The 18921-nt window shown below is 32.3% G+C and overlaps 1 protein-coding gene across 1 annotated transcript in view; it reads left to right on the top strand.

The window, feature by feature from the left end:
- The window catches only part of LOC140059034 (actin-related protein 2/3 complex subunit 4), a 30827-nt gene extending 18376 nt beyond the window's left edge, over positions 1-12451 (top strand). The window contains exons 5-6 of the mRNA XM_072104850.1: positions 3944-4114; positions 11180-12451. Of these exons, the coding sequence (XP_071960951.1) occupies positions 3944-4114; positions 11180-11185 (177 nt within the window). The 3' untranslated portion in view covers positions 11186-12451. The remainder of the gene's footprint in view (positions 1-3943; positions 4115-11179) is intronic.
- Positions 12452-18921: the final 6470 nt, after the last annotated feature.

The following is an 18921-nucleotide window of genomic DNA, read 5'->3' as shown; positions in this document are numbered from 1 at the left end:
CACCAGTCTTGATACTTGATATTTCCATTTGAGTTTGTGTTTTAATACGTTTTATAGTCATATTGACCAAAATGCAATTTATGACCTTAAAATTGCTGTCACAAACAAATTGCAACAAATTACAGACACGTTTACTTAAATTGGAAGGACTTGATCGCCATGCTTGACTGTCAGTGCACAATATCAATGTCACCAATGTTGTGATAGCACCAGACATAACCACAAATAATTAACTAAAACTGTGTACAACTTTAAATTGCCTTGTATGCAAACAAATTTGTTTTGGATGATAAAATAAACGCACAAACTGCTGAAGGCGTTCATTATGTCACGCTGGCTTTCACCGAGATTAGATACTAATTTATTTTACACTTTTACTGAAAATGATGATACGAACATAATTAACAAACACTAGTAGGTTTTTTAACTAATGTTTCTAGTTTCACGAATTTGATACAGCTTGTAAAAGGACAGACTAATTACATTTGTCTACTCAAAAATGGTAGTGCTTACGGAAAAGGTCAGTAATATAGTCACAATGCGGAAAGTTTTTAAAATCATATTGGAGGTCCTGCAACAGTTAATAAACAGTACTAGAAAGTTTATGAGTGAGTGGCCGAGCGGTTAAGACAGTGGAACCGTAATTACGTAGCCATAACATCGGCAAGGGTTCGAGGCTCACTCGCTCAATGGTTCTGGTGGTAGAACGAGTCTTCTCGGATAAGGACTATAAACCGTAGGTCCAGTGTACACATAGCTCATGCGCACTTTAAAGAACCTACCTCTTTCGAGACGAGGAGGGGGTTAACCCCGGTGTCCACACAAACACAGCCACTGTCACACACAGCCACTGTGCAAATTGGGACTAGACCGTTTTAGAGGTGTTTACCACCTGTTGGTCCAGATCCTTCACTAACTGAGTTAGTGAGAAGTCGAATAAATAAAATAAAAAGTACTGTATCAATATCTTGCATTTACAGTACTTGTTTGATTTTTTTTCCCTGGCATTTGATAGTGATTATGGCCGTCCCATGTAGGCGTATTTACATCCTATATCTTGACAAATATACTCCTCTATAAAGTGTTCCTTTTTTTGTACATCAATCAATGCTTTAGGCATTTAATTTAACAGTCGTAGCGTGCTTTATTACCTAAGGACAAACAAATTGACATTTAAATTTCAAAAATTAGATTTTAATTAACAGATTCGGAAATTTGTACTTGTCACATATCTATTATACACAGTGTATAAATCTTTAAAGTAGATTAAAATTAATTATTTATCATTAATTCACTTATGTAAGTAAAATTGAAAAACCTTGTTTTATAAATCACTTTTATTTGAAAAAAATGTTAATCTGTTTATAAATACTTGCAAATGTTTATAAATAACATAATTAATCATTGTTGGCAACACATTAATTACATAATGAGTTTCATAAATAATCTATTTTATGTTTGAATATGTTTAGATGTATGCATTTTGACTCTTTCAGGAAACGTTTTTAAATAAAAACTGATTCAATAACAATATAACATTCACAAAATTAAAACAAAAAGGTTTAAATGCTTACATGTTTTTGTTACTTATATTTCATTGTTGATTTGACAATATTTTGTTCACAAAAAACAAGATCGGAAAAAAAATTAAAAATTAAATGTCAATTTTTGTTGATAAATTGTTGAAACTCAATTTGACAATTTTTTATCTTGATAATATATTATTTTTGCAAATTTTTTATAAAATGTCTAGACAAAATCAATTAAAAAATAATTTTTGTAGAAGGAAAATAAAAACTTTATAATTGGTTGCTAAAAATATATTAAAGACATACCGGTTTTTGTTTTTTAATTAAATAACTTCTTGATTTCTTTCTTCTGTCTTCAAGACTAATAATAATTATGATAAAAATCGTAGTCTTAGATAGCGGATGCTACAATATTTCTAAGCACTTTACACACAAAAATGATCCATAAAATATCCTAAGGTAACCACAAATGAAGAAGAAGCAGAAGAACCATTTACAAGGCTCCGTTCTCCAGAACTTTGAAGCTCCCATTTGAGAGATCGCCGGAACAATATTCACAGGAGGCATCTGTCTATCCTATCCTACTATACCAAAATAAGAAGAAAAAAGATGTTGCTTAAGGCTTTTTTAAAAATATCGATTGATACTAGAGGCAGCAACCATGATCAGGACACTCAATATTCCCGACTCTTTTCAAGTTTATGCCAAACTTTTTAGTTTAGTTTACCAAGTTCTTTTCATAATGGTATTATTATATAGCGCCGTATCCGCACTCATTGCGCTATGGACTTTGTTAACACCTTTTCAACAACATTCTTCTCCGCTAAGGGGTCTTTCACACCTTTTTCAATATGGTTCTTGACATGTGCATAGCCATGTGGAGCATAGTGAAACCAAAACATTGGCGATCGATTTGATTTTCCGGCACAAGTGTGATATTAGTACGTCATAATTATTTTGTTTGTAATTATTTTGTTTGTAATTATTTTGTTTGACCAACTAGCATAGTGTTTAGCACCTGTTTTTGTCTCCATTGCATTAACAATTTGGTTTGATTGTTTTAGAATTAAGAAACAACACATTTCCATGTTGTTTAAGCATGCCTTTACACCATTTATTTGTCATAATTATTGGTTCATGTGAATGATGCGTATTCATATTTGCATCTTTTAAAACCCCTCTTTATGATGGAATCTAGGTCCATGAGTTCACTTATACTGAAATTAGTGTGAACATAATTTGCAACCAATCAGAGCTTAGGACGTATTCATGAGCACTAATGTAAATCAACCAAGACAAGCGATAAAGATGACAATTGCATCTAGAGTGAAAGATTGGCGTCGAAAATGTTGTCCTCCAATAAAATATTTGATACTCAAATAATTGTTTCTAGTGGAAAACAAGTTTATAGCAAACTTGATCGAGCAATTCACTCTTGTTCTTAACGCATGATCTTAAAGGTCAAAGGTGAATCGTTGAAGAAAAGTTTATACTCATTATGGCGTTTATTATGTTGAAATGGATGTAATCTTGTTTTATTGATTCTGCAGCTTAGAGTATACACAGTTATAAGATTAAAGGATACAGTCATTAAACTTTACTTTCTTAGTTAAGATTGCATTCTTCACTAACAAATTAAATGTATATGTTGGAGCAGTTTTCTGCAAAGTTTTTATTCTGCGACTTAAAATCTGAACCAACGTAATGAAGCAAATTTAAGCACATTTGACACATGTGTCGCACCCAGAGAGATGTAATAAGAACACTAGAGGGCGTACTCTAGACTGAAAAGTGATTCCAACAGCAGGGGAACCAACAAGATGGCGGCCATAAATGTGTTCAAAAACATTATTTAATATAAAAAATAATAATCTAATATAATACATTAATATCACATAAATTACAACACATATTCTTGTCAAAGCACAGTGAAGTTTTTATAAAATTAAATATAATTATTGTTAACCGTAATAGAATGAATAATTTCTTGGTAATCTGGCATTATTTGTATACGAGGATCATATAGAAATTAAATGCGTTCGCGTTTATACGATTAACGCTACGCTTCTCACGTAGATAGGCTCAACACAGGCGTAGTAGTGCGTACTGCATAGGGCATATCTGATTGGTCGATTGCAGCCGCCATCTTGTTGGTTCCCTCTCCATGGAGAATCACTTCTTGAACTGCTATCACTATAGATTGCTATCCAGCCATCGGCTATTACAAATCACTGGTCGCACCACAGTTCTTATTTGATTTTACATAAAATTTTGATCCAAATTTTATTCTTTAAAATTGAAATTTACACCATCGTAAACAAGAGTATACAAACACACCCTATGTGGTGAAAATTGTGGATTTCAATCAAACGCCAGACAAACATATGAAATATATTTCTTTATATTATTTTCAGGGTTATGATATAAGTTTTCTGATAACAAACTTCCACACAGAGCAGATGTTTAAACATAAACTGGTCGACTTTGTAATTCAATTTATGGAAGAAATCGACAAAGAGATCAGCGAAATGAAATTAGCTTTGAATTCCAGAGCACGTATTGCCGCCGAAGAATTCTTAAAACGAGTAAGTAAAAATTATCTTTAAAACTACAGAATTAAATGTTGAGATTGAACATTTCCACTTCCCATCCTTCTCATTCCTTTTTTCAGTGCCTTCTTTCCATTCCTCCTTCCAATTCATCGTTGCCATCTTTCATTCCAATCCATCATTACCTTCATTTCTGGTTGATTGATCTGATTTTGATTTTGCAGTTTAAAAACAGTGAATTGTCTCACAATTCATAAATGGTAAAAATTACACATACTCCAGGGGAAAAATTTAATTTCGAAATTCTGTTTAGCAATATTGCTAATCAAAGTGATTTTTGATTTGAGAAACATAGTTTTGTATTGTATTTTTTGCTACACAATTGTACTACAGTAAATGTGTAGCAATAAAGTTGTTTTGTATAGCTTTTTGCTATTCTAACCTGGCGAAATTATTCCCTGTACTCTACATGTAAAAATAGTAAGTATCACAGAATATGTATGTACAGTATAAAGTGGTCATCAAAAAAATTGTATTGTTTAATGAAATAAATAATGAAATTAATAATGAAATTATTAAATGGTTAATTTTTGAAATCTTTCTGTCCAAAACTTAAATTCCCTTAAAAATCCCTTCTGTTGCCTATAATTTCCTTCCCATCTTTCCATTCCTTCTCCAATCCTTCATTCAATCCCTCAATTAACATTTCTTCTGATCCCACTTCCCTCCATTCCTATACCTTGTTCCATCCCTCATCCCCAAGCCTAATTGTACATTCATTCTTTGCATTCCGCATGCCAGTATACTGTAAGTAAATCCTACTGTATATGTATTTCTTAATGCGACCAAACATTATGTACAGATTTCAGGTCAAAGTTTAAATTGTTTTAAGAATGACAATTAGTTAAATTATTGTACATTAACATCTGTGTCCAAAGTAATTAAGTTTATTGGCATCTCTCTAAAAATGTGTTTATAATAATCACAATATCTTGCCTTAGTGCCTTGGAGGATTATTGCTAATTGCACCAACATGATGCCACGATTCTGATGGTACAACACAATTTTAAATAACATTAACTCTACAAAAAATTAAATTGAATAGGGAATTTTGTAAAAGGTTTTTTTGGAATGTTAGCACTACAGTAGTATTTACTCACACTCACATGAATAATATTTGTTATAATGTCCATAGTTTTGAAAATTTGGTATTATTAGAGAAAATTTAAGGTTTTTTTTAATTTGAATTTATTAGGAAAATCATCATAAAAAATGATTAAAAAAAAAAAAGAAGTGATAACATAAATTAGTGATTACAAATAGATACATAATGAAAGATTTTTTTTTTCTGTAGCTACCTTATTTTTGTTGGGATTCTATTATAATCTAAAAAATATTTAATCATTAAAAACATAAATATACCAAAAAAATTTATATATTAACAAGTGTAAAGACTGAATTTAATATGATTGACTACTGTAGTTATTTGTTTGAAAAGGACTGAAATATGATTTAGCATTTTTTGTTTTGTTTTTGCAGTACTGTAGTTTTTTAAAGATTTTTTCTGCACTGCTCCACAAAAGTTCCTAAGGATACCATTTTAGCATAGCTTTCATGAGGAGAATAGAAGATGATGTTAAAATACTGTAGCTTTCCTCCAAAATCCTGGATCCTTCCTTAGTATTTTGGTAAATCCCATAAATTGATTGTATGATAATTGATTCTAAAGGATTCAAACCTGTGACCCTCTAGCCTACCATTCAAGGCACCTTGACCATTAGACCACAACGTTTTGTTTCCGCTTTTATAGTTTCCTCTCTCATTAGTTTTGTGGTACCGAACAATTCATCCTCAAAGAGCGAAATCTGGAAGTACAGTATTATGCTTCGTATCATGTCAAATTATTCTAGTGAATACCTTCTCTTTGATTTTAGTTAATGTCAATGTACATAAAGTTAATGGCTAATCGTTGAAATGCCCAACAAATTTGCATAAGAGAAAAGAATTTAAGATAAAACAGAACCTGTATCAGTAGAATAATTTGACATGATCTTAAAAGAACAACAAATATAATTGCTATAAACATTGACATGGTATTAAGAGCTGCATAATATCTACTCTACTCTGTAAATTAAAAAGATTTCCAATATCTAATGTATCACCTAGAAGAGCTTTACATCACTTTTGACAAACAGCTCTTAACTGTATCAGCTTTAAATAAACGTCGCCCAAGGATGCTTCAGATATCTTTAAAAGTACTTAAATATCCCAAAGCATTAACTCAAATATTGCCCTTTGTCACGTTTTTTTTTTATTAATAATTATGACGTGTCAATAACAAAAAAAATCATTAAAAGGAAATGCCTATTTGAGACTGCCCTCTATGTTGAGAATTACGACAACATTTTGGATTGACTAATTCCTGCATCATTAAGAATCTCAAACATTGAGAGTTTTACCAATGTCAAAAATGAGGTTTCTGTATTCTCAAACATTATTTTTCAATCTTATCCTATCTACAAAATGATTAATCTTTAATCTAAAAAATGGGTTGTAATTTGTACATTTCAATCCATGAGTTATATTTTTATTATTTTTTTTGTTATTCCATAATATTCAAATTTTAAATTTTATTTGGTACAGTTTTTTAATTATTTAAACCAAACATCAAGATGGCCTTGTAGAAAAACCAAATAGTGTATTCATTTTAATACTAATATATATATAAGTAATAATAAAAGTAATAATTTAAATAATATGCTAATTAAATTTTAACAATATTTGTATAGCTTAACAAGGTACATTGGTCGATTGCGTGTCATTTCATTAAAAAATGACAGTATTGTACTGCAACGCAATCGCTGTCTTAATTTGAATTGCACCCTAAAAGATAACTGAATTAAACAAAAAAGGCCATACATGAGTTTTTTACTAATGTTTATATAGCTACAATATAAGGTAAATTGTTGATTGTCTGTCATCTCATTTCAAGTGACAGTTTATACTGTTTGTTTTTTTTAATCTGATTTGCACCCCAAAAGATTAAAAATAAATGGAAAATAAGATATTTAAAGTACTATAAAACAAGCAGCAACAGACAATGTAATTGAGCTCCACTCAGAAAATTGGTATTATTATTCATTCAGTTAAATTGTCTTTCAGACAATGGTTTTTGGGTTTCTTTTCTCTTTTTATATGTGAATAAATATTATTTTTTTTTTACAGAAGTGAACACTCAATTTCTGTCACTTTAGTTAATTTTATTGCTAAGGTCAAGTCTGGGGGTCACTTCATATCCCTAGATATTTCAAGTGTGAAGTATCCTATTACAAACACAAACTTTAATGGACTGTTTTGATAATAATTCAATGAATATCTGACAGTGAATATACCAGAAATGCTTTGGGATTTGTACATGACATGTCCTAATAGACTCTTTTCGCAGACGTTTTTTGGGTCTACTGTAGCAGCTGGAATCAATAAATTATAGTGGCGTTTCCATTTTTGCAAAACTTAGAACTATAACTGCTGCTTGCTTTAGCTTCTGATTGAGTAGTCCTAATGGGACGTAGTGGGCAAAAATACTACTATTCCTTCACATATTTTTAAATTTTTAAAATGATTATGATGGAAATAAAGATTGATTTTTCATCAAAATAACAATTTCCAAAAATAATGGTATCACCAAGAAAGCAAATGCTTGTGTCAGGGATGCTAAAACAAAGACAAAAACAAACAAAATAATGTTCTAAATGTGTATATAAATCACACAAATGAAAAAAGAAAAAAAAAATAATCCAAAGACAATTGATTGAAAGTGTGCAATAAAAGTTTTTAATTTAAAGTAAATTTATTTGATCTAGTTTTCAATTCATGTATAAATTAATAATGGCCGCTCGTTTTTTTCATATTTTGTACCAACCCATGGGGAAAAGGTATCACAATTGTGTTTCACTGACGAGTAGAAAGCATTTCATGACGTCTTGTACTATCACTTTAAGATCAATTATTGAACCTCTAAACACTGGAAAAGTGTTATTTTTTATGTAGCAAATAAAAAAAAACATTTTCTGACCAATTTTTTTTTTTTTTTAGTAATTTGAGGATTTTGCCCTGTTTCTTTGATTTTCTCTGTTTCAATTTACATACTTAAACATAATATAGCTAAAAAAAGTCTGAGTGGAGCTCGCATTTTAACAGGACTGACAGGAAATGTCAGAGACGTTTTTTTATTCTAATTATCAAACAAGCCCAAATATTTCACCTTAGTGACTCGTTTAAAAAAAAAATAATTTGTTGTGATCTGTCATTCCATATTTATTACTAGATTTCGATTCTTTATTCTAAATATAGAACATTTAATCTATATAAATTATTATTTGTCAACATATGGTTTCCTCAATTTCTTTTCGCAACCCAGAAATATAAATATATATAGTGACTTTTTTTTTTGGTGATTTGATCAATGTTGTTTCTATTTATTGAATGTATGTTTTTTTTTTACATTATTAAAAATCAAGAACAAAAAATGTAACTTTTTTTGTCATTTCGTCATTTTGGGGACAGCTCACTTTTGTTGCGCATGTGATAAACAATGGATATTTAAAATGATATTTCAGTATAAATTTTTAAGAATATAATACATAATTATAAATAATATTTGATATTGTCTTATCCCTGTCTAAATACAATAAAACCAATGAAGTATCAGAAAAAATTCATACACTATTACAAAGCATAAAATGGTATAAAGATTTACAATCATTATTATTATAAAGACATATCAAATATTTCAAAAACTTAGTTTTTTTCTATGAAACTTTCTAAAAATATTCTATATTGATAAAATAAGACATTTAATTAGGAATAACAAAGAATTCCCAAGTTGTTGTTGCTTATAGAAAAAATCATAAAAATTAGAAATATTATTAAATTGCATTTTAAAAAGTAATATAAGTCGTAAATTGCGATGCTGGTGACTAGTTTGTGCCAAACGTCATGAACACATGTTAAACAGCATATAAGCGTAACAAACATCTGCACATTTTCAAAAATTAATCAGGGTTGTTTCAGATAATCCACGATTTTGACCCACTATTGTGAGCATGCTCAGATGTTGGTTACAGTCTATTGCTTCCTAGTGTTTTTGACCATCGTGCAAACAAAAATTCTCTTAAAAATAATGCTGATAGTGATAGTAACACTAGAAATCTTTTTCATCCTTATTTTTCTTTCCAATTTATTTTCATCGTCAACTGCTGTACAAAAGCAAAGTAAGAATCTTGCATAATTTGTAGTTAAATTCCACCAAACTTTCAAGTTAAAATTTGTAGTATTTTGAAAGTTGAATGCACAGGAAGATCCCTATGATAGATTTTGGAAATTACAATGCAAAAACATAGATTTGGGTGTAGCAACTTGCCACTCCAGCTCTCGAACCCACCTCTCACAATCCAATATTATTTGTTATACGCCTGCTTCCATGTTTAATTGTTCAAGTTTAATGTTTGTATTATTTTATGTATTTATTTTCATTCAAATGTTATGCTGTTTTATAAATTGTACTGTTCTTGAAAAGCAATAAATATTACTTTACTTTTATTGATCTCACAGTTCCATGGACTGAATCTTGTAAGGTTGGGCGTTTGAACTCCTTTACAAATTAATTTCATTTCATCATATTTATTTGGTATTTTTCAATATTCACATAAAACAACAAAAACTGAATTGGAGAGACCAGGGTAAACCTAAAACTGAACTAAATAACTCTGGCAGATCCCAATTCAGTTGGCTTCTAAAGCTCTGTCTACACTATCAAACTTTATGTGACAAAAAATATGATGTGTCCATGGACATGATGATGTCATATCATTACCATTTGGGCATATCACAAAACTGTACCATATTTGGGTACATCACACTTCTTTTGTCAAACTAGATTGTAAACCGAGCTTAATTGACAGTTTTAAACAAAGTTTAATATTATTGCAAACAAGTGAGGTTTCATCTGCGTTATCGAGTCATGTTTTCCAAACGTTATTCATTTTACGTTGTTACTATTCTATTAAAGAACAGCCATAAAAACACTTTTCAGATGTCAATATGTCAGAAGTATTGTTGTTTCATTTTAATCGCTGTGGTTTTCATGACATTTAAAAGCGTGGGTTTTCATCTTATAGATTTCAATAAACACAGTATAAATAATGACTTTAGAATGTATTGATTTATGAAAAAAAAATGCAATACAATAATTGTGGCACATGCAAGCGAGATCAGACATAAGTGATCGCATAGGTAGATTTGTATAGACAGCCAAAAACAATACTAAGGCTGAAAAATTACTTTTACAGAAACTGATAGTTAATAGTATTTATTTACATTACCTTAGTGTTTCTTTTATTTTTAAACAATTAAATGCATACATTTTAAAATGTTGTGTCAATTATGTATGATTGTCATAAAACCTATCATATTTTATGCTTTATTTTTAAAAAATATTCCGATGGGTTGTTTTTAATAAAAATTTTGCATAATAATACAATAGTTAATGAACGAAGGTGCGAAGTTTCATTGAAATAAAACAATTAGAATACCCTTTACTAAGGCGTACCCTTTAAAACAGCCTGGTTTTTTTGTTGTACTTTTGTCATTTCATGTTGCTTAACTTTATTAGCATTTTTCAAAACTGTAACAAACTTTAGACTGTGATGATATCTTGTATCATCTCATATATCTAGTAGAGATAGTGATTTTTTTACTATTTTAAATTTGTAGGTATATAGTTTCAGAATTTGTGGAAATATTTTATGTCTGATTTCGTTTGCAAGTGTCACAATTTAGTCTTATTTCAATTGTAAAATAAGTAAAAAAACCTTTCTTAGATATTAAATATACAATAAATTATTATTTCTATCTACATATTTTCCTTTTAATAGAATGTCTTACAGACTTGGGCTATTACCTCCTAAACACTCTTTTTTACTAATAATACTGAAAGACTTTTTATATATAAAATTTAAAAAAAATGAAATTTAAAAAAAATCATGGTTATTTTTTTTTAATTACCACCAGTTTTTATCTTCATTGTTTTTTTTTTTTCAGTTTTGATGGAATCAAACAGAAAGATATAAAAGGACAGATCAGGTTATTGCTTATGTGACATGCCACTACAGAACACAGGATATTTTTGTTTATATATTTCAAACAACTTAAAGATGTATTGTCCCCAAAACATAAAACATAAAGATGAAAAGCAAAATCAAACATTAAATACGCCTTTTTGTATTTAAAAGTTGTTCATTTTTGCCAAACAAAAATAATGATTAGTAAGAAAAATGAATTAAAAATGTATTAACGCAAAACAGATAATTGGTTTTCGGAAAACTTTTTTTCTTAGAATTACAGGTAATTGTTTCTTTAATTGTTATTGAAAATGAATAAATGACAATCAAAGAGCCTTTTCAACAACAAGAAACATTATATCTTTATTTTGACTAATTCCAAAACCCAATACTTTTGTCAATTTTGTCTTTATAATGATGTAAAAACTAAATTGGCAAAATATATCCAAAGGGTATCACTACCATTTTATTTTTTAAATTTCATCTTAATAAAGATTAAAAAGTTTTAGACAAATTTAAAAATAATAGACGTTTTGAAATTCTAGAATTTCCTTCTTAATTTTCCTAGAATATTGGAATAAAAGCGAATGAAATGTTTTCGTGGTGGCATATCTCATTTACATAACGAAGATTATGTAAATATGATATATTTTCTATCTTTAATATCTAACCTTCACATATAATTCTTAATAAGAATGAGATATAATATAATTACAAGAAAAGTAAAATAACCGCTCATGAAAAAGTTGGCAAAATGTAGAGACCGCTACTTACTATTTCGGTCTATATTGAATACATAGATAACTCGAGATTTTACTACGCTTTTGTGACGTTATCAATATATCGATTTTTATGGAACTCGCGAAGAACATTTATTATTATTAATTTTAAAAAGGGAATCAAAAGATAAATGGAAAATTGTGGACGTTATGATGCAAATAGACAAGCTTTACCAAGTAATAAGATCTTTAAAAAAGTAAACATTGGTTCGATTCAATCATGGGTTGAGTGTGAGATATTATATCCCATAATAAAGTTTCTATTAAGACATAATTTTCTCTTTTAATAAAATAGTCTTATAATAATGATTGGTTATTGTAGAAATTCGCTCTGCTTTTTTTTTTTAAGGATCAGTCTTTTTCGAAGTTACTTTTTTCTAATAAATAGAACATAATAATAAATGTATGTTCATTTACTGAACCTAGTTTTTTATCAAATAAATTTGCTTCACAAACGAAGTACAGTATCTACCAATAAATTTGATTTGTTTTCATTGTATCACGCTCTCTCTCCCTTACCCATGTTCTTCTTCCTCTATACCCCTCCTCTTCTTCATCCCCTACATTATCTCCCCCTCACATTCTTACTCCTTTTCTTCCCCACCACCACCTTCTTCCTCTTCTACCCAACCCCTTCTTCTTCCACTCCCATACCTTCTTCTTCTACTCCCAACCCCTTCTTCCTCTAATACATCTCCTTCCTCTTCTACCCATTCTTCCTCTTCTACCCCTTCTTTCTCTTCTACCCCTCCTCCCCTTCTTTCTCTTTTACCCCTCCTCCCCTCTTCCCCCTTTTTCCCGTCCTCCCACTTTTACCACTCCTCCCTTTATTCTTCCTCTTCTACCCCTCCTCCCCCTTTTTCCTCTTCTACCACTCCTCCCCTTCTTTCTCTTTTACCCCTCCTCCCCTCCTTCCCCTTTTTCCACTTCTACCACTCCTCCCTTTATTCTTCCTCTTCTACCACTCCTCCCCCTTTTTCCTCTTCTACCACTCCTCCCCTTCTTCCTCTTCTACCACTCCTCCCTTTATTCTTCCTCTTCTACCCCTCCTCCCCCTTTTTCCTCTTCTACCACTCCTCCCCTTCTTCCTCTTCTACCACTTCTTCCTTTATTCTTCCTCTTCTACCACTCCTCCCTTTCTTCTTCCTCTTCTACCACTCCTCCCTTTCTTCTTCCTCTTCTACCACTTCTTCCACTTCTATTCTTCTCTTCTACCTCTTCTTCCACTTCTATTCTTCCTCTTCTACCACTCCTCCCCTTCTTTCTCTTTTAGCACTCCTCCCCTTCTTTCTCTTCTACCACACCTTCCCTTCTTCCTCTTCTACCCCTCCTCCCTTCTTTCTCTTCTACCCCTCCTCCCCTTCTTTCTCTTTTACCCTTCCACCCCCCTTTTTCCCCTCCTTCCCTTTTTCCACTTCTACCACGCCTCCCTTTATTCTTCCTCTTTTACCCCTCCTCCACCTTTTTCCTCTTCTACCACTCCTCCCCTTCTTTCTCTTTTAGCACTCCTCCCCTTCTTTCTCTTCTACCACACCTTCCCTTCTTCCTCTTCTACCCCTCCTCCCTTCTTTCTCTTCTACCCCTCCTCCCCTTCTTTCTCTTTTACCCTTCCACCCCTTCTTTTTCCCCTCCTCCCCCTTTTTCCACTTCTACCACGCCTCCCTTTATTCTTCCTCTTTTACCCCTCCTCCACCTTTTTCCTCTTCTACCACTCCTCCCCTTCTTCCTCCTCTACCACTCCTCCCTTTATTCTTCCTTTTCTACCTCTTCTTCCACTTCTATTCTTCTCTTCTACCTCTTCTTCCACTTCTATTCTTCCTCTTCTACCACTCCTCCCCTTTTTTCTCTTCTACCACTCCTCCCCTTCTTCCTCTTCTACCTTGAAACACTACAGCATCCCCCTCTTACAAAAAATTGAATCATCCTTTTTGCGACGTACAGTACGCAAGGACTGAAAATGACGTTAAATGAATCATTCGTCTACGGGAACGTGATTGCGTCGTTGGTTTCCACTTTTGACACACAGTGTAAGTTTTCTTACGCCTTGTTGCATCGATACGTTACGTTTACGTCGTTGCATTGTATCAATCGGGGTTCTCGGGGGTGCATTTAATAAGGCTGTATTTCTATTTCATTATCTGACAGTGTTCCATATCTTCGAATACTGTCAATTATTAAAACAGAGAAAAGATTACAAACAATGTAGAACGAGCCATAAACAAACCAACAAATGTTTTATTGTATGATTCGAGAATTATGAGATTATTGTCCTAAATAGTTTGTTTACATTTTCTCTATTTACGATGTGACGTCATTGTTTTCCGCGCACTTACTCATTACGTCACTCTGTTGCATCTTGAGTTCAATTGATAGCAAATGCATATTTAACTTCTGTGTAATGTTTCAATGAAGACAAGAATATTTTAAAAGAAAATTATTTTTTTATCTTTAATCAACGCCGTAAACAAACAATGTAAACAGTTCACCTTTGAAAACGGCATAACAGCATTGACGTACACTATCAAACGTTATGTGTCCAAAAAATGTGATGTGCCCATATATGGTAGTGATCTTAAATATGGTAGTGACATGATATCATCATGTCCATATAGTAGTAGTATATGGGAATATCATATTTTTTAGGAAAAGGCGACAATTACAGTACTTACAACGTAAGCGCAATGCAAGTAATTTGATCAATCACTATACTGATGATGTCATCATGCCAATAATATACATGACTGCGTACCTTTGTGGTTTTTCTTGCATTAGGCGATATCATTTGACGATGAACAATTGTTTGATTGTTTGAATGATAAACAGAAAAATATAACCAATTTATTTTCTTAATTCGGAACAAATTTGATGAATCCTTAATTTCCGTTTTGGTTTGACGCAAATTTATTGAAATAACCTCCTCGGCCTACGAAAGTAACGCGTGGTTCCCACTAGAACGCAAGCAGCGACGTATTGACGCAAAGTGTTGTATTGCGTAATCACAAGTGGGAACCGACGACGCAATAGTGCTGCAAATATCGCAGGTTTGATTTCACGCAGGCGGGAGCAAACACAATTATTAGAAGGGCATTTGCTTACGTTGCGTAGATTACGTTACGTTGCGTCGCTAGTGGGAACCAAGCTTTAGGTTGTCTCCCGAGTCGTCCATTATGCTTGGATCTCACTAGTACGCAAACTCAAGGATGTAAGCGCAACACCTAATTTGACCAATCACAAGTGATGGATTATTTGAACTATCGCTTGCCATTGGTCAACTCGCCGCCTTCAGTTTGCTACGTCATTACGTTGCGTCCAAGTGGGAACAAAGCTTAAAGAAAATAAATATTTACATGGCTCAAGGCCGATCGTCCAATAGAACCATTTAACTTGTACCGTGCAATAGAACCATTCATCTTGTACCGTGCAATAGAACCATTCAACTTGTACCGTGCAATAAAACCATTCAACTTGTACCGTGCAATAGAACCATTCAACTTGTACCGTGCAATAGAACCATTCAACTTGTACCGTGCAATAGAACATTTGACTTGTACCGGGCAGTAGACCTAACAATTGACGACACGTGATACGAAATTAACAAATCACTAATGTTACAAAACGGTAATCAAGATTCAAGATTCAAATTTTATTTTCATCCATTTCTGGAAATTCCATTGCTTGCATTAAAAATTACAAAATAACAATTGAAACTACATTACTATAAACATATTTGATATATAAAAACAATAAAAATCATTAACTATTTACAGTGTATTTCACTTAAAATTTTCATCGTTTGTAATTTTTTTATGTCATATATTTACCACTTTCTACATTTTATACTGTATACCACCAAAGCGACATCATAACATTTAAATATAGAACTTGAAAATAGATAAATATTATGGAAAAGAAGAAGGAACTTGTAATATTAATATTCTTGCTTGCAGGCCTACCTAGGCCAAGAGTTCATGAGACATTTTTATATTTTTAACGAATGTTCGCCCTCAAAATAGTTGTTTAGCAGTCAGCGGAGATTACATTTTATCACCAGTACAACATATAAAAGTTAAAAGAGAACAATCAGCAGATATAACAATTTATGTATCGGGTTAACGAGGAGATTTATTCCTTACTTACATGTTTTTTAAATGGCACAACAGTAGTAACATTGGCAGATTTGTACATTATTTAAACTCTCGTAGATTTGTTAACATTGATTTTCAAAGGCCTACTTTAAATTTAGGCCTTGCATAACAACGTTCTTTTTCATAAAAATCGACAAAACGTCAGGTCAGATGCAGGTAAGCATTCCAATTATCGATAATTCTCTCAGTTGGAATTTTCGTTTTACTTTTGTTTAAGTAAGTACAGTAAGGGGATAGTAGCAAATAATTCACTTATATAGGCCTACACAAAGTTGTAGAGGACCAATGAACTAATGGATGACGTAGTTTTGATTTCAGATTGGTAAAGTGTAAAAAAAAAAAAAATTAAAAATGAAATATTTGAATCCGATTTGTGACGACTAAACTACGTCATGTTAGTCTTTTCCTCGACTGTTATTATTCCTCTCTTTACGGCCTTGTACGTAGATTTGTTTTAACAATCTTTTGTGAAAGTTATTAAAATAAAATCGTATTAAACGTTAAATTGGAAATCTTCCCAATTTTTGGGGGGATAATCGACATTTTATGCTTTAATTACTTAAAGAAAACTTGTTAATTAGTTTTTAAATTACAACGATTTATCTTTTTATTCTTGATCTTTTGGGAAATAGAAAAACACATTCAAAGGTTCAAAGGTTGAAAATATTTTGTGTGCTTTTTTTTTTTCTTGTTTGGGGTGTTGTTTTTTTTTTTTTTTTCGTTTTTTTTTACTAATAATTTAATGCCCAAAAATACAATAAAACTCCTTCTCTATTCATTATTAAATTTGTTATTTAAGGGGACGTTTTCAAATGAAACAAACCCCTTATTAAGGGGATACCTTATAAAGTGTACAAGGGGAAATATGATATATTTTAACCCCTATTCAGTGGAAACCTCTATTAAGCCGATTTTCCACTAGGCGAATTTGTTCGCGCGAATCAAACGTTTCGAAGAGAAAAAAATCGCCTACTCTCTTTCCACTACATGAGCGAATAGCTGCGACGTTCATGTTCCTCGCGTGGTTGCTGAGCATTTCGATTCGCATGAGTGCGCATGAAAGCGTCATAGCTCATTTCCTGAGCTCTGATTGGTTGCGCAATATTTCGCTTCGCAAAAAATAGAAACAATTCGAACTAGTAAATTTCGCTAAAGCGAAAAATCAAAGGAAATAGAATTCGTCGAAGAAGGCAGTATATGACAGACAGAAACGCGAATACGCATGTGCATAGCATGACGCTTTTGATTCGCGCGAACAAATTCGCCTAGTGGAAAATCGGCTTTAGGGACCAGTTTGTTTGGCCATGTCCACTTAATGCTTGGTTCCCACTAGCGACGCAACAGTTATAATTATTATTATTATGAATAATATATTGATTGTGATTGGTCAACTCACTTGTTGCGTCTCTAGTGGGAACCAGTGGGAACCAAGCTTAATAGAGGTTCTGCTCATGAATAGTAAATCTCAAACTATACTATGCTATTTGTTTTTTATTTCATTTATTACTTGGCAAAATGTAGTACTCCAAAAAAAAAAAATCACTCTTCCCTGGTTTATTTTATTTATTTGTTTTATATATTATTTATTTTTTCATATCGGTACGTCCGGTGGAATCGTGTGTAGATCAGCCGATCTAAATTTAATACTTTGTTTGATAATACTTCAAAATTCTTAATTAGTTCATGTTTAGTGTTTTTAAATTACAATAGGATTTATCCATATTTTATATATTGTTTTACTCTTTTGGGAAATCATTTTTGTTTTTATGTTATTGCACTTCGTGTCCGATCCGAGCATTTCGTGATAATTTTACAAATACAGTATAATTCTCGGTTCCCACTAAAGACGCAACGCAATTAGGACGAAGGCTTGGTTCCCACTAGCGACGCAACGCAAGGACGTAACGCAACGTAAGTGATTTGACCAATCAAAAGCGATGGCTCATTCGAACTATCGTTTGTAATGCTTGGTTCCAACTAGAAGCGCAACACAAGGTCGTAACGCAACGTAAGTTAGTTGACCAATCACAAGCGATGGATTATTCGAACTGTCGCTTGTAATTGGTAAACACGCTTGCGTTGCGTTTACATCCTTGCGTTACGTCGTAGTGGGAACAAGTGGAACCAAGCTTCATTGGTTAACTCGCTTACGTTGCGACGTCCTAGCGTTACGTCTCTAGTGGGAACCAAGCTTAACTTAATTATCTTCACGCTTTGCATACTGTATCCAAAACTGAACGCCAGTCAGTTTTTACGACAGAATTTAATTTATGTTCTTCATTGTTTTAATAGAACTGTCAATCAATTCTGTTAAACCTTAACGTTCCTACTACACAACCGTACATTGTGCCGTGTTTTACCTATTATCGATTTCTGTTTCTGATTTAAGTGCTAATGGGGTTTATTGATAGAAGTGGGTTAACATACAGTTACAAAAGCAGGCCTGTTGATTGATTTATAGTGTCTTGATCACACAGGAAAAATACATGTTCTAAAACACACTTTCATAGGCCTATATTCTATTTTTAGATAGTTGATATGTAATGTAAATGTGAAGAAATAAGCTGCGACTCGTAGCCTGTAAGGCGGAATTGCGCACAGGTGTGAACGAAATATACAACGTTCCTTCTCACCTTCGTTCTGTACAGGCTTCTGTCGACAGGGACCAGGAACCCCATCCACACACCCCGAGTTCTTAAATACACAGGATCCACATGTGACCACTCTGGGCCTTCGGTTTTAAGTCCCTATCATCCAAGTAGAGTAGGTCTAATAGTCGAGGAAAGCTCAGTGTCGAT

Source organism: Antedon mediterranea, chromosome 9, assembly GCF_964355755.1.
Source record: "Antedon mediterranea chromosome 9, ecAntMedi1.1, whole genome shotgun sequence".
NCBI lineage: Eukaryota > Metazoa > Echinodermata > Crinoidea > Comatulida > Antedonidae > Antedon > Antedon mediterranea.
This window is presented reverse-complemented; position numbering and strand designations above follow the sequence as displayed.